The sequence below is a fragment of the Atractosteus spatula genome, chromosome 5 (assembly GCF_055471065.1).
Source record: "Atractosteus spatula isolate fAtrSpa1 chromosome 5, fAtrSpa1.hap1, whole genome shotgun sequence".
NCBI lineage: Eukaryota > Metazoa > Chordata > Actinopteri > Semionotiformes > Lepisosteidae > Atractosteus > Atractosteus spatula.
In genome coordinates, this window is record NC_142710.1 from 26,092,199 (window position 1) to 26,110,141 (window position 17,943).

General features: G+C 36.1%; 1 protein-coding gene across 2 annotated transcripts in view; it reads left to right on the plus strand.

Annotated features, from left to right (window-relative positions):
• The window catches only part of LOC148834819 (glutamate receptor ionotropic, delta-1-like), a 363,808-nt gene that overhangs the window by 272,110 nt on the left and 73,755 nt on the right, over window positions 1-17,943 (plus strand). For both annotated transcript variants that reach the window (XM_088916450.1, XM_088916451.1), the window contains exon 5: window positions 16,270-16,323. In XM_088916450.1, coding sequence (XP_088772576.1) covers window positions 16,270-16,323 — 54 coding nt within the window. The remainder of the gene's footprint in view (window positions 1-16,269; window positions 16,324-17,943) is intronic.

Here is a 17,943-nt window from a genome sequence, read left to right on the forward strand (position 1 = left end):
TCTTAGTTACAGAGAATATAATTAAGCTACAGTGTACTTGAATAATGCTCACATTAATTTCGCTGTGGCAACAGAAAAATAAGAAAACAATAGTGGTATTCAAAATTCCAGATGTTGTGCAGGCGCACAGTAATATTAATCCATTTACTTTGTTTTAGGAAACAACATGGAATTGTGGAACAAAATGTAATTTAAACAACCAAAACTATCCAGCACTGTATGTCTGTTTCTCTTCACCCAAGCCTTCTCCTGCAATTGAAAGGCTCATCACCTTAAAAATTAGATATAACAAAGTGAGTGGAATCAGATGATACTGGGCATCTGCAGCGCTCTAGAAATAAAAAAAATCAAACAAATGTGATACTGTTACTGTATCTTTTTATTTGATTTTTTACATTTAAAACTGTCATTTTCAATATAATATGGTTTAATATTTAAATGTCTGTCTATATTTAATATCAGGTTCACAGCTTCTAGCTTCTCCCTGTTCAGTTTTTAATGCATCCACTTTCATCTTCTCTCTTGCTTAACAACAGAAGGTGTTTTTCATTTGTACTGTCCCTCATCTTGGTGGAAAGAAAGGGAATGTTTTAAGGTATTGACCGGAATGTGCTGAACTGTACAACAGGCTTAACAATGCCAAGTGCTAATTATTATTATTATGATGTTGTTATTGTTATGACCTTAGTTTCGTGGAGAAGCAATTGTGAAAAAAACAGTGGTCTACAATTGCTCTTTTGTATCTGATTCCACATTTTTCATTAATAAAGTTCACCTGTCCTGTTTAATAAATAAATATATCCATATTGTCACAAACTGACAAACTGCTAATAAAACAAGTTTTCCAACATTTGTATGATTGTTGATGATACTAATAGTATACCACATAAGTAGAACTGTCAGGAAAATAACAGGACAGTCTTTAATTTGGTCCACAGGATACCATATAAGATGGAATGGCAATTTACAAGTGTCCCCTGTACTGTGCAGAACAACTGACATCCGAGCCTTGAGGGTGGTCAAAGTTATTGATGGTCTTTAAGGGAGCTGTGTGGGCAGCAGACAGTTCTATTAGTCCCACAGTAGCCATAAGCTGTTGATCTATATACTCACAAACGATATATATGCTTTCCTGTACAAGAAAGTAATATCAACAGCTGTAGGAGTATTATCTGTGTGTGTGCATACTTGTGGTTGTGTGTGCAGACATCTCACTAAAGCTGCATTTTAAGTAATTTTTATATGACTTACAGAGCTGTGTCTGGTAATGAAGTGCACATTGGCTTTCCTAATGAAGAAATTTGTCTGCTTTGTAGTATTAACAAAGGTTCAATGTCATCTCTGTAGGGACAGAGAACAATGGAAGAAAAGATAAATTTGAAATAGATGTGGTGTGAATATTTTATGAGCAGCTACAGCATTTGCTTTTTTTAAAGTCCTGCTTGTTTATACAATTGGTAGAAACATCTAAATAAATTGAGATGCTTATCTTAACAGGCCTCTGTCAACCCAAAGCAAGCGAACTGCTCAGATGAGACTGTTCTGGGTGGGCCTTGTGGCTTCCTTGCATTTGTAACCTTTCTTATGTTCTGGTTCTGTTTTTCATATTGAAAATTAAATCCTGGACTATTTTGGAGTGGAAAGCTTGGACAATTTAGCAGTTATCCTAGCAAACGTGACATGGGTATAACATGTAAAATCCCAGAAAAACAAAGTAGAAAGCAGCTGTGTATTGGCAGCATAATAATCAGGGGTATCCATTCTTGCTGTTCAGTAAGACATGGCCAAATTCTGTTATTCAAACCATAACCTATCCATTTGCTACATTGTACCCTAAGACTCAGTATCTTTTTTAATCCATTTTCATACTTCTTTGTTTTGTCAGTGGAGATGTTTCCCTCAACAAAACCCCAAAAGGACAACGGGAAATTTTACTTAGCCTTAGGGATTAGTGGTGGTGTGACAATTCAGAATGCAAAGCTCAATGTCTCAAGTGAACTTGACACTAATGCTATGAGTTTAAAACCAGGATAGAAAATTACTTTCTGGTGAACACAAGAACAAGTGCTGCTTCACTGTCCTGTTATCCAGAACTCGAGAACAGATGCAAGACACTAGTTGCAGTCCATATGATGCAGAGTTACTGTGACATGGGCCTCATCCACTATGTCGGGAGCATGCAGAAATGTGTAAGAAGCGGAAGAAATTTGTAGTTTGGAAGGCGGACAGGAACTATGGGCTGTTGCATAACTTTGTGGAGGGCTTCATTCCAATTCATCCATCATGAAGTGCTCCAGGCTGTTCTTTTCCAAGAATGAAGAAGAAGAGTAAATCAATTGTGAATAGTATCCAACAATCCTTAGAGGCAGTCTATTTTACTGGATATTTGGTGTTGCTGTACACTGTTTGATCATGAGTGCTAAATCACTCAGATCATAAAGAGACCCTTTAAGAGGTCTCTTACAGACTTCTTTTTCAGTTTTGCCTGCATACTGGATGAAGGGCTGCTGTCTCAGAGGATCACAATGAGACAAGAACTTGTTTTTAATTTGAACTTTAATTAATGCAAAAGCTGTGAAGATTTAGTGACAGAGAAGATGGCTTAGAATTGTATTTCCAATTTTAAGCCATCTACTAACTTCTTGTGAGGTAACAGTCATGGCTTTGATAGGTCTACTCTTCCTTCTATTTAGAATACCTAAATTAAGGTTCAAGATCTCCCTTAATATTATATTGTGCAATGTATTTTACCATTCTGTATCTTGTTCAAACAGAGAAAAGAAAGTTAATTCCCATGAGGTTGAATCCTTATTGTCCTCCAAAAGTGTTTACAAAGACCATCAGAAAGAGAACACCCAGTCTGGGGAGCTTAGCTGAAATGTTAAACTTCAAAAAGTAGCACAATAACATAGAGCTTAGAAGAAATAATATTTAGCAAAAAGATCACTCATTCTGCATCCAAAATATGACAGGCAAAAAGATCCAAGTAATCATTTACAATTTAAATAAGGGTATTAACATTCAATTTAAATAAAGAAAAGGTTTTTAAAAGCGAACTGACTAATACAGTTACAGGTATGTGTTTTTATCATCTTCACACTCATACCATAACCTGCTGTCAGACGTATTGAGCAGATTGTCTTCTAGCTGACATTTTGCTTGGCACATAAAAATTTAAACACTTCTTGTTCCTTAGCCCACTGCTTTAAAATGTTTAAAGCGACAAGTCTAGCACAAGCTAGTTGTTGCCGTGACGTATTTGAACCAGTTCACCTGTGGTACTAGTTAAAGGGAGTCTTTTCTGTCTTTTTGGAACATGTGTTTGCTATATTTATTCAAGTGTTGTTCGCAATGTTTTCAAACTGTTGTATTTGTTTTAGATAAGTAGAAAAAAAAGACAAAAACACTGAATCATACCCCAATCCCACAATAAGCATCATGTTTACTCTTTGGTGTCAGACAGGAAGAGCTGTCTTGTGTTGTCAATCATTCATTCTTTCGGACTGACGGACCCCTTGCTCCATAATGGGGGCTATACCTTGGGCATCATAGTGCTGTGATAAATTATCTCATTGCAAACCCAGAGCACAGCCTCATCAGCAAAAGACATGCTTTGATGGATAAGACTCCTGCTGCTGTGCATGAGGATGGCTACCCTTCCTGCAGTTGGTGGATTACAGGGCATGGTGATTTATGTTGTGCCTGATGGATTTGGAGGGGATAGTAGCAGATCAAGCCAACCCAGCAGGCAACAGACAGCATTGGTACTTCCATTTAATTTAGGCATATGAAGTTACGTTTTTAAAAGAGGATGTGCCTGAATTATCTGTGAGACACAGATAAGTTGCTTAATCAGGATGTTACAGCTGATCAATGGAATTATATCTTGTAAACAAAACAGTATGACCTTCCCTGCTTCTGGAATAAGCAGATCTCTTATTAACCCATTAACAGTTGTAGGAAGTGGTTGTCTGGGTAGAGGCACATACAGTAGTATGTCTTGGGACAGAAAATGCCAAACTTAAAGTCTTATATGTATAGATCTGGGGTATTTAGGTACTCACAGATAGGTTTAATGTAGCTCCCAAGTGTTTCCCAATACATTTATATACAGTATATATATATTCACAAACACAAACAAGTGCATTAATATTGATATCAAGTTATGAACATATTTGACTGTGATGTTTAAATTTGCAATGTAGAACTTCTCAGGAGCTTGAACACAAATCAAATGTATCACAGTCAGACCTCAATTCAAACAGGTTGCATAAAAGAGGTTGATTTTTTAAATTAAACACAAAATAAGGTTGTTTATTTAAATGGCATTTCCTTTTTTACACACTTTCTTCCTGCACATGAAAAAGAAATCATAACGGAAAAAACCTTAAATGGTTTAATTGTGCTAGATTACTTAAAAATTTATGACTGTACACTTCGACAAAAATCTTAAGGGAATGAATTATTTGAAAGTTTAACCAGCTACCTAAAGCTGGAAGAGACACAACATCTCATTTGCTACAGAAATCTGGTACAGAAGCTGAGTTTGTGTTGCCATAGTTACACAGCATCTAACTTTACAAGGTCCTGCAGTGGATTGAAAGGACTGAGCTTAGTGTGTACTATCATATGCAATCTGTTTTGTTTTAAATTATTTTTATATTATTTATATTTTTTTTCACTTTTTTGAGGATTAAATAATTTTGATCAAAGATATAGGAACTATTTTTTTCCTACTAAAGTCCAATTTACAGCTCATGCCCCCTTAAAAGCTGTATTGTGATGGTGCACTCTAGTAATATCCAACCTGAAAGCTCTTTTGAGATCTTCAGTAATTTAAGCTGTTTATTGAGTAAGTTTGTAGAAAAAAGTACAAAAAAAGTTTGTGCCCCTTTTTGTCTATTGCTGGAGTAATGTCTCAGTTTTCCACCTGATGTGTTGTGTAATGGGACTGTTAACACGTAATAGCTGTCACAGGCCACAGAAAGTGAGTGCAGCACTTGAGTGTTTGGTGGGTTGGGTATCCTCTGTGGAATAAAGTGTGCTGCTTGAGAGGGAAATCAGAGGTGAAGGTCTCAACAAAAAAAAATTACAAATACCCAGCTATTGCATTGTATAGAATGGCCATACAGTAGGAGTCCATGCACCACAGCTGAAACTTTGTGTTTATTTTCTTCTCTTTTCAGCACGGAATAAACCTTTACTTGTTCCTATACTGGTAATTGTTCAATAATACAATTAATGAGCTGGACCTATGTGTTTAGGCTGTTTTAATCAGCCTTTAGTGGCAGGCAATGGATATAAAGACATACAGGAAGAGGCAACTGGCCACAGAATCTAAGATTGTAATGTGTGCATCAAATGTATACATAGCATAGTATCAGTTGAAAGAGTGTACTAGGAATTTCTTTTCCAGTGCATGTGTATGCAGTAAGTGTCCATAACACAATTTAAAAATAAAATTAGGAAAATTTATCAAAAACAAAAACAATACAGCACTTGTATTACATTTGAGTGGAATGTTATATTGTATTATACCTTTGCATTAGATGTTGTTTTATATACTGTATGATACCGGAAGGACTCAGGGTATACAATAATACAATAATAGAATATACATTAAAATGAACGACAGTTTATTTTAGAAATCCTTTACACTGCCAAAACACATAGAAATAGCAAACTACCCAATAGCCCAATTAGGAAGATTTTCATTTATTATTATTATTATTAATTCACAAGACCTTTTTATGGTCATTCCACTAAAGTGCTTTACAAGCAAATGGAGACTCCCCTCCACCACCACCAAAGTGTACCTCATACAATGACAGCCAAAATGTACCAGTACGCTCACCACACTCAGCTATCAGTGGGGAAGAGAACAGAGTAATGAAGCCAATTGATAGATGGAGACTATTAGGATGCCATGATCGGAAAAGTGCAGGGGGAATTTGGCCCGGACAGTGGGGTTAACCACTACTCTTTTCAAGAAATGCCACCAAGAGTCAGGACTTCCGTTTTCTGTCTCAATCGTAGAACAGCACCTTTTAAACATTAGAGTTTCCCCAATACTCTAATGGGGTATTATGACCCTCACAGACCACTTTTTCCACATGCTAAAGAAAAAACATTACTCAGTTATATTATTTTTTCATTATTAACCAATATATTTAATATTAATAATATAAACTTAAACCAATTAAACTTGCAGACGATTTTCTTCAAGTAACAAACTCCAGTATAAGACTGGTGAATTTCATCCCATATTACACAAATCATACAGTCATTATCAAATCTATCAAATATTATATGCCAAATAATGTTCTTGGTACAGTATCTTCCTTCTGAGAACTCTCTTATTTTCTATGATTATTTGGACCTCAACCTTTGTAGGATGAACAGACTGAAAATTGATGTGTGATTATATAGATTCTATGAGCTGAAGAGTTGGCTTTCTGACAGAACAATGGAATTTATGTGCTTAGGACAATTTAAAATAATAATAATAATTGCTTACACTTATATAGCGCTTTTCTGGATACTCCACTCAAAGCGCTTTACAGGTAATGGGGACTCCCCTCCACCACCAACAATGTGCAGCCCCACATGGATGATGTGACAGCAGTCATAGTGCTCCAGAACGCTCACCACACATCAGTTATCAGTGGGGAAGAGAGCAGAGTAATGAAGCCAATTCATAGATGAGGATTATTAGGAGGCCATGATTGGTAAGGACCAATGAGAAATTTGTCCAGAACACCAGGGTTACACCCCTACTCTTTTCGAGAAACACCCTGGGATTTTTAATGACCACAGAGAGTCAGGACCTCGGTTTTACCTCTTAATTTTTCCCAGGAGGTCTCCCATCCAGGTACTGACCAGGCTCATACCTGCTTAGCTTCAGTGGGTTGCCAGATGTGAGATGCAGGTGATATGGCTGCTAGTCATAATAACAGGACAAATAAATCCTAGTATTCAATAATACCTTAAAAAATAAGTTCAGGTGTCAGAGTACCAGCAAAGATTTCTCCTATGAATGAAAATGTGTATTATTAATAGTAGCAAAACATGGATCTGAAGCATCAGCCTGCATTTATTAATTGCAAAGCACCATTCCCACCAATCCCAAATCACCAGTTTAGTCAAAACTGATTATTGATATGATAAAATATCTCAAATGAATTAAACAAATGGAAAATCACAGATTATTATCAAGATATTTAGAGTAAAACATATGGGTACTTTGTCTTCTGTTTCAACAACTATATCTAATATACATTTTAATGGAAATCTAGGGGTTATGTATGCTTGTATAGGTGCATGGGTGGCTGGCTAAATTTATTGTTTAATATTATTAATGCATTTAGGAACACCATACTAAATCATAATAAAGCACAATGAATGATTTGGTAGTATACTGTAGCAAAACAAAGAATGCTAAAGGGAAAACATATTAGTTCTATTAGCTATAGAAAGACTTACATTTAAGACATGTACACTGTAAGTTATTGATATAAGCATTGGTTATACCAATATGGTATATTGGATGGTATTGTATTATACCAGTGTTTATCTGAGACAAACATTTCATCTAATTGAGGAAAATCTATTTTCTCCATTTAGACTTCAAGACTTGATTTATGTTTGCATTCCCCTTAGACATTATAGCTAGCATTTTTGTCCCGTGCTTAATTATAGGTTGGTGTTTAGTAGAATAAATCACAAAATCCCAAAAGACGTGGTTTTCTTATTAATCTATTTTCCATATTATAAAACCCTTAAAGGTGTCTTTAATACTTGTCACTGGGATTCTCCAAGCTAGAAAAATCAATTGTTTAAAGATTGTGCTCTGTGAAACATAGAGTGATACAGAAAATAGCATAGGGAAAGCACTTGTAATTGGATGTGTAATGGAACATCTATTTCTGAGTTGGTTTGTTCTGGAGGTTAAAGACTCAGTGTCCATTTCAAAAAGAAAATAAGTCTAGGCCTTTGCAAGAAGTTGAGAGTAAGATCTGCTATGGCTGTGTTCAATCAGACTTTTCTAAAAAAAAAGAATGAACACAGGTCTAATGATCAAATCAGCAACTCATTGAGTGTGATTAGTGTTAGTCTTATGGTTAGACACATTTGAAGAAAGAGGTACTGTAGGTTTGGTTTCTTATAGAATAAGAAGGGAAAAGAGGGCATGCTGGGTTTGAAAGGAGAAGTACAGTTATCCCTGTTATCCCATCATTGAGGTTAAGTTTCAGAAGAATCCAGTTAGGCAAAACAGGTAAAGGACCAAGTTAAGATTTTTACATAACTCAGCCTGATCTCCCGTTTCCCCACTGTTTATAGTGAGATTTGTTATTAAAGAATACAGCTAGCAGAACACAAGGACCCTACTATCTCCAATGTTGGTTTATGGCCTCTTTTGCCATCAGTTAAGAGAGATCTGCTTTTTTAAGTTCTGTGAGATTCAGTCTAGTCCTGTGCTTTTTTTTCATTGTTTATCTTTGTGCATTGGCACAAACGCAAATATAAACAAAGACCTTTGACCATTAGAAATACATCACCCTTAACCTTCAATTTTAAGATTTGAGAATTCCGATGACCTAGAATTTCAGATGTTGAACCTGGGAAATCAATATTAAACTCAAGAAAATGCTGCATAACCTCAAAATTAAGCCCCTTAAATCAATATCATTCAACCTCCTGGAAACTCTTAGATTGGTTTCTAAAAGAGAACACTTCCATCTGTACTTAAGGAGAAAAATTAGTAACACAGATTTGCATTGAATGCGTGTATGATAAATTATGTTTGTTCACACAATGTCTTTGGAGGACCAAACCTAAATCTCAGAGTAATTCATTGTGAAGTGCTATAGATCTCCATGTCTGAGGGCACACATTTAGCATTACATTGTTACAGCAGAAATGACTCAAGCCTATATACTTGTAATAGGTTACACAGATATTTTAGACGAGATCACAAAAAACATTTTAATATGTCCCTCGTATTCTTGTGTCTTTTCAATGCCTCTATACTACATTGGCTTAATAACCGATTGCATGCTAGACATACCCCAAGATCCTCTGAGACAGTCATACAAATTGCTTTCTTTTTTTACAGTGAATAATATTGTATTCATTATGCACAACAGTTCAACCTCAGCAGTTTAAAAAACACATTGACTTAGGAGACCAAATAACCATTCAGAAATTCCTTTTGTTTCTTCGTTGGCTCATAGTTTCAGGCACAAGCTATTTAAAACAGGGAGGACTGTGGAGGGCTTGCTCGTTACTGTACATGATAAGATGGCCTTTAAACAATTCATAGTCTTAAAATAAAGTACCCACTTTCTTTTATGCTAGGTTTACCTCATTTAAACGTTCAAAAAGAGGACACTCCATCAAGGGAGTGGAGGAGTATTTATATTAGTACCTATTAAATCACATTGTATTAATGCTACAATATAACATTCCTATAGAAGATTTGTACTACATTTTGTCTATATTTCTATATAGATATCTGAAAAATAAAAAAATAATATGGCCTCAAAAATCATTGGTTAACTTTATTCAAAATTGAGCAATTGTCTCAGCAGTCTAATTAGCGGTGAAATAATTTTGACTGCAAACCACCATTCTTCCAGTCGAAATACTAAATAATGTTTTGGGGTTGTGTTAAGTAATAGCAAAATAATATATCAAATGAAGATCTTGAAATTGTGCTACTGTGCACAGTACAGGATCAGACAGTGTCTTTAGTACACTGAATTTAGTGCTGGAGGTTGTAATCTTTCCTGTTCAGAACTGAAGACTGAATGGAGCAGTGAAGTACTGTAGTAAGGCTATGACTGTAATCAACCCTATCTTTCTCTCAAATGATCAACACTCTCTCAATACTAAGAGCCATTTTGTATGGAAAACCTTTGAAAAAAATAAGGAAAAAAATCCCAGACATCTTAAGATATTTGTAAATTCACCCTTGGTGGAGATTTATGGACCTAAAAGGGGAACACATCTGGGAAGTACTGTAAACAGACTTATTGTAACTATTTTATTCAATATTTAAAGATGTGAACAATTACCTGAAGATTAGTTTCTAAGCAAGCACAAACTCCAGCATCATCAGCATACTGGAATTCGATATCCGAAGTCAAGTAGTCTTTGTTCTGGATTGGAGTTGGCTTAGGTTGGATGCCTGACATTGGTTCCACTTCAACTGTGAGCTTGTTGGTTGTCAGATGTAACATTGTGGTAGAGAATATAGAAATTGAACAACAGTGCAGACTTGCTTAACTTGCTTAACTACTATCTTGACTCTAAGAGACTTAGGATGGACAGATTACTGAGAATCGCTTCTCACGTTCTTGGTGGAGCACTCAAAACAGAGTGATAAACCATAGGATGAATCTGTTCTTCCACTTTGCGTCTCAGTTTATTGTGTTGGTGATACTTTTTTTTACTTGACTAACAATGAAATTGATACCATAAAGACTCCTAAAATAGAGTACATTATGAATGAACATTTAATTTACCATATTTTAATACAATATATTATAATAAATAAATATCACTCTTGGTAATTTTTTTAGCGTTTGTTTTCAAAATGGAACAATTAAATTCAGGTATTGTGCAGAACAAACACAGGGAAACAGTGCTTCTTTTACACATCTAAAAAACTTCTAATAAAATGTAAATAGAAGCTTTTTCTAAATTGTATTTCCAATACATGATCTGTTGCTGATAATTGTACTACACTAATGGTTTCCTTATGGATAATTCCTTGGCACAAATCTTGTTGTATTTCTCAGTTGTGTTTCATGTAATATCATATGTTACTGCTGTTGATGACTCAATGATTCAAACGATACATGGTAGAATTTTAAATAAAAATTAATGCCACCAACAGCTTCTACACTTCAAAGTTACCCTTGGAGCCAATTACTACAATATTTGCTGTTGGCAATCCAACCACATTAAAATATTTATAAATGAAAGCACTTGAAACAAACATTACTTTTTAAAATGATTCTTTTTTTTTTAAATAACGCTTTTGTGCAAAATTGAAGTCTATCAGCATTTAATGTTTGGGAAAGTATATATATATACGATGGAAAGGCATCCCATCCAGGGTCTATCCCATCTTGTGCCCATGGTTTGCCGGGTTAGGCTCTGGTTCCCACCCCCTGCACCGCCCACAACCAGTATGGAAAAGTTTATATACATTTTTCTTTGCTCTCCATTTCGCTTGGAGAATTCACTAGACTCTTGGTTTTGCAATGTGATTGCATCCAAGGACTCTGAGGGCTTTAGAATGTACTAACTACTAGAATGTCATCAACTTCAGAAAGACAAGCTTCAGAAATTGACAAGTCAATTTTTGTGTTATGAGGTACCTACTGTAAGAGAATGCTGAAAGAAAAGTTACAAGAAAATTGTAATGGGATTTAGTATAAGCTAAAGCTAATGTTTTCCTTCTGTTAATGGGCTTTCTGCCCATAAAACAGTGCATTCTGAAAATGGTACAGAAAAGACTGCTTTTTCGTCTTTGTTGTTATCTGCCAAATATTGAAATTGATAGTAAAACTCTTGTTTTTAGCTGTGAAATAAATTCAAAATAGCATTGTTTTTTGTTTCATTATGTCAATATGACATTTCTGTAAATAAAGCTTTGAGAACAGAAGTTACAACGGGGCATGAATAGATGTCCATTGCTAGCAGTGGAGAATTGAGAGAGCTTGCTCACTGTGGCATCTCACCGCCTGCTTCATCAGTCACCACTGCAGAAACTGCGTTTCCTGTGGTCCTATCAGGGAGAACATTGTTTACATCAGTATCTCACAAACAGAACTCTAGGGTATGTAACAAGTAGTAGTATCAACAGATATTTTTATTGTTATTATATTTCTCCTCTGTTCAGATTTATTCAGTCCAGGTAGGCTGTGTACCAGTTATAGCATGCACAACCTTTTTTTTGTTATAGGAACAACTATTAACCATACCTTCCATCCTTTCTCGCTCTCTCTATCCCATACACACACTTCATTTATCTCTCTCCCTCTACATCCTTTAATTTCCTAGATAGACAGGACCCAGAAAAAGACACAGGGCCCAGCTCATCTGTTTGAACAAATATCTTCCATAAATGAGATATTCAGAACATTGACCCATGCAGATGTGTGGGTCCTGTCTCATCTGTTTTATTTGTTCTTTATGGATATTTCTCTGTATCTATCTACAAAAGCAAATTCATTAATTTATTGAATCCATAATGGTCTGAATGTTTCTTACCATGTAATGTAATATTTCCAGTTGTTTGTTGCAGTCACACACTGTTGTCTATTTGAGTAATATTAAATAAGCTTGAGACAGATTATTTGCAGAACAGAGAGATGATCATGCCCCTAGCAATAATAGGAACATACAGTAATGGGTAAAAATACATACTGTAACACACGTGCTTTTGCAGCATTGCATATTGCTTTCATGTGAGGTAATGCAATGATGCTACAGATTATAGACAATTCCTTACACTTATATAGCACTTTTCTGGAAACTCCACTCAAAGCGCTTTACAGATAATGTGGACTCCCCTCCACCACACCAATGTGTGGCCCCATCTGGATGATGCAACGACAGTAGTAGTGCACCAGTATGCTCACCACACATCAGCTATCAGTGGGGAGGAGAACAGAGTGATGAAGCCAGTTCATAGATGGAGATTATAAGGATGCCATGATAGGTAAAGACCAATAAGAAATTTGAGGGGGGGGGGTAACACCGGGGTAACACCCCTATTCTTTTTGAGAAACGCCCTTGGATTTTTGACCACAGATGGTCAGGACCTTGGTTTTAAGTCTTATCCACAGTACGGCACCTTTTTATAGTATTGTATCCCCATCACTATACTGGGGCATTAGGATCCACACAGACTGCGGGGCGAGCGCCTCCTACTGGTCTCATTAACACCTCTTCCAGCAGCAAACTTAGCTTTTCTCTCCCATCCAGGTACTAACCAGGCTTAAACCTCCTTAAATTCAGTGGGTTGACAGTTATGGGTTGCAGGGTGATATGGCTGCTGGCATAATCAGAAGAGATTTCAGAAGGCCTCAGAAAGAGAGTAATTTATTTTCATCAATCTAAAAAGGGTTACAAAATCATTTCTAAACATTTTGGAGATCCATCCATCCACTACCTGAGAGTGGAAAGTATGCAAAAAAAAAATTCAAAACCACTATGCTCTACCCAGGACTGATAGTTTGTGCAAAATACATTAAATGCATGCTCTTAGTTGCAATGGCTAATAACGAGACATAGTTTCAGTTGAAAGTTGACAGCAGGATTACTGGTATAAAGAAATCAGGTGAAAATGATGGAAGACACCATTAAGTGAAAGCTGACAAGGACATTCTACAGAGGCAGCTCAGTAACAATGGTCCTGGTATGATTATGTGAAAATTTATTTTTAATATATTATATTATTATATTATATTATTAATTTATTACTGTATATGTTTTTTATAAATTTGTGTATTATTATGTTGTATAGTGTTTATGTAAGAGTCATAATGAGATTTGCTTTATTCAGGTAAAGTGTTGAAATTTCAAAACTGTGTTCACTGGTTAATCAATATGAAGTGGTGAAGGCTAAAATAACAAGACAATGTAACTCTACATTTTTCATTTAAACATGTGATAAAGCCATAGCTTAACTTACAGCTGTACAGACCTACAATATAAAAGTAACAGGAAAAGAGTTGGCATAAACGGAAAGACTGAGACTGGTGGAATTTTTATTCAGAGCCACAAGAGATATTGGCTCAGGTCATCCAGTTATCTCAGTGTTAAAGCTAGCCTGTCGCCTATCTCTTGTGCAGACACAGGTGTGCCCACAATCCCCGGCTAGTTAATAGCTGTCAGATATGCTGGGCTCTCTCCACTGAGCTTGTCCCACCAGGAGTCCTCTGGCAGCTGTGCAAAATCACAGCCCATTAGCTGCTGCCCAAGCTGCTCCTGCCAGGTCCAACCTGTCGCTGTCAGCAGTGCCATCACCCACTAACGACATGCCAACGGCAGGAGGTTACCTGACAGGGTAGAGGCAGCTGAGTCCTCCCCCTACACACACCTCCTTCAGTCTCCTTCTCTGTAATATGAGAGTTTAGGCTACAGTATAAAAGTGAAATAAAGTGCCATGATTTGCTCTTATTGTACTTCACAAAAGTTTTAAGCATGCTGTCATTTTGGTTTACTAAACAATTCTACAATAATGTCATGATGCATTATACAGTAGATACAGCCAGAAGAGTAGTACCTTGGAGTCCACACAATCTTTTACAAAAATAAGCCTCACTATTCTTATGTACTAAAGCATGATAAATGCATTGGTAATACACAGGAACGTTTAATGGAAGAAAAGAAAATTATTCTAAAATACTGATAAAAATGAAGTTTAAAGTTATCCTTCAAATTTGGCAGGGTGAACTTTCAGAAGAGCTTTAAATGCATGGCTTATTTCAACTGTTCTAAGCTGTCTAGGAGTCGTTTGATACTGGTATGCATGTCAAAGTGTTTTAGTGCTTTTTGGAGTGACCAGTCTGCATCACATTCTACTGTATATAAGATCAGAAGTTCTTTCCTTGTTGTTTAAATACTGCTTAGAAAAAAAAATCCTGAATTCAAACCAAATAATTGTGCAGCCAATCTGAGTTGGCAGCCTGAACAGAAGGGTTTAAAGTGCAAATATATATCTGGCACAATAACTACAGTATAATGTTGAAATACAAAACATCTGTCGGTACACTGGCACCATAGTTTGCATAGCTTTGTATATACAGTAAATACACAAATTGTATTGACCTTAAACAGGTCTAGTCAGAGAATGCGCTACCCTCCCCTGAGTGCTGATAAGAAGAAGTTGATATGATGATATACACTGTATCAGTACTGGGACTTGGAGCAATTGAAACCCCAGGGTTTGCTGCAAATGTGGCATTCAACATATATAACAATACTTCAAGACTCATTCTGAAAAATAGTCAACATGGGGATGAAAGTTAGATTACATTGCCCATTAGGGACACATGCATCACATATATATTTGCTTAGAAGAGGATTAAAAATACAGCAAATATACATAAAAAATTAACTGCTTACGGCGGGTAATAAAAGCAAAATGGTAATGATGATAACAATGATTCTGAGAAATGTGAGAACATTAGACTGGCACAAGAGTGCTACAGAATGGAAATGAGGGAGGAGGAAGAAGATGGGAGTTTACTGGAACAAGAAAGTACCGAAATTCATTGCTGTTGAAGTGTTAAACATTTAAATGTATGTAAATAATGTAAACCATGAAGTACACAAGGTTCTCTGAAGATGTTCTGCTTAGATTAGTTTCATAGCTTAATATTCACATAAATTGCTCATACTGTAGATACTGTTTTGAAGTTTTTTATAACGTATTTGAAGTAATTAGTCATGCAAAAACAGTAGAGAATTACTTGAAACACCTATCATAATTAATACAAGTCATACATAACATGAACATGCATAAAATATTAACACCTGTACAGTGTAATACAGGGTTTTCTGCTTAAGCTGTGAGATAACAGCTGGGTGAGTAGCCTGGAGACAGAATTCAGTTTAGTGATCAGTAGGCCATTGCGGATGTTGATTAAGGTTGTGTCAGTTCATTTCTTTTGCAGGCTGTTTAAAATACATTTGTGGATTTACATCACTGTTCCCAATGTTTAGAAATTACCCACAGCTAAACATTGTAATTACTAATTAATTGTTTTTTATTTACTGTGTGTGATTTTCACTAGGTACCATAACTTCTATCTACAACTAAAACTTCTATTTTTAAAGAAAGGTTTGGATAATGCGAATAAAACAGGGAGAGGTTTCTTATGGTGCTTATGACACACATCCTACTGAGATCCTACATTAAACTAATTGCTTTCTTAATTCCACAGATGCATTGCCTTAGAGAGAAACTTGGGGACTTGGTGGAGCAACTATTTTAGAGAGCTAAAAATCTAACAAGGAATAACTTAGAAACATTACCACTACCAACTCAACGACCTCGACTCAATATTTAGAATTATTAATACCATTATATCTTAATGGCTACACTACTGCATGTGCTGGAGCAGTTTAAACAGTGAGGTGATTGGCTGACAGAGAAAGGGAGGCTTTTTTAGCTTCACTGACCTTCTTCTCCTCCTTAAACCTCCTTCTGCGTGTGTTTCACTTACGATGCTTTATTTCTGTTCACAGGCTGTGGAGACAAATCTGGCTTCCAAAGACAGCCACTGGGTCTTCGTGAATGAGGTAAGTGAGGCTTAGTGTCTGCAAATGCTTTTGTTGTGACCTTTCACTCTCTACCCTTTCCCTACAAAGTGGTCCAGTTTTTCTCAGATCAAATGACTGCTTTTAGTTGGTTATTGCATCCTTTGAATTGAAAAAAAAAGTTCTGTCCTTCTGCCTGACCGTAAGAAGAACAGAAAGGTGGCATGAATGGAGGCTTTGTGCCTGGAATGCCAAGCACCTACTGTACATGTATGCAACTGCTGCTCTGAGTCCTGGGTGAGATCAGAAACATTTCCTCCAGATTTCAACATGCTTTTGGAGATAAAGAGGGAAAAGAGCTTTGCACATAAGCTTTGTGCTTCATTCATTTTATTCTTCCCTTGGTTAGATGAAGCTTGTCCTTAAGCTGCATTTCTGACCCCAAAGGCTTTCTGATGGCCTCTTGAGTCAGCTGGGAGATAAATTGCCCTTAGCACAACATGTATAGCTACTATTGAAGGAGGGGTGGTTTAGTTCTTTTGGCAACCAACAGCAATGAGAAGTGCAGTGCTATTATGTCAAGAGACCTAGAATAATATATTAACATACTTTACGTTACATCCATTAAACACTGTACTCTAGTAACATTTTACAGAACATTTAAGTTGATCTAGTGTGATTTTGACTTAATGAAGGTTATGTTCTTGCATATTTATGTTGTAATTTCAGATAGCACCTTGCCAATTTAATACACAGAGATAACTGTGCTCCTGGATTCCAGCCATTGTCTGATGACCAAAATTGATTGCATTATGGACCAAAAGCTAATTATACATGATACATACCTGAAGTCAACATTTGTTGATCTTCCTTATCCATGTCTGCCCTTCTGATGGGTGAGGCACTGACTCTGCTCATGGGCACTACAGTTTCACTATTACACTGCATCACTCTGCGTACACCAGAGAAATCCACCACAACAAAAGACTGCCCTAGAATTCAGCATTATCCATATCGCAAGGGGATTATGTCTTTGTACAGCTCAAATGAGTCCTATTAAACCCATACATCTAAAAATGACATAGAGTAAGTCTGGATAAAAGAAAAAATGACACAGACACACAAATATATATTTTTTTTCTTGATTCTTTCCTTTTATTTTGTTTGTTTTAATGTTTATTTTCAACCAAACATTCTATTCCCTTTCGGAGAGCTCCATAAAATGACTGTTTTATCTAAAGTGCATTATAACAAGAAAAAGATCAATTTGCATGTCAGGTTACTTTCTACCAGGATCTATAATCTAGCCAACCTGTCTCCCCTGATTGCTACAATGAGTGATTTCACTATACTATATGTCAAAATGTACTTTACATTTAACAGTAGTCTTTCCCATATTCAGTGGAACATTTATTTTGTCATGAAAGGATTTTTTTGTAAAAATTACTGTCAGTGTTGTACTATAAGTTGCAGTAGATCAGTTCATCACTGCTTCTACTTACATCTGTTTGTGGCTCTGGAAATAGACTTAGTAAGAGAAATCTGATGTTGGAGTAGATGGGAAAGTAACGGTGCAACATCAGGTGGGTAGTAATTTATTGTTTTTGAATAGCGTCCTCTAAAGGCTGGGTGATGAATTTCTACCTGCAGATATGTATGAAG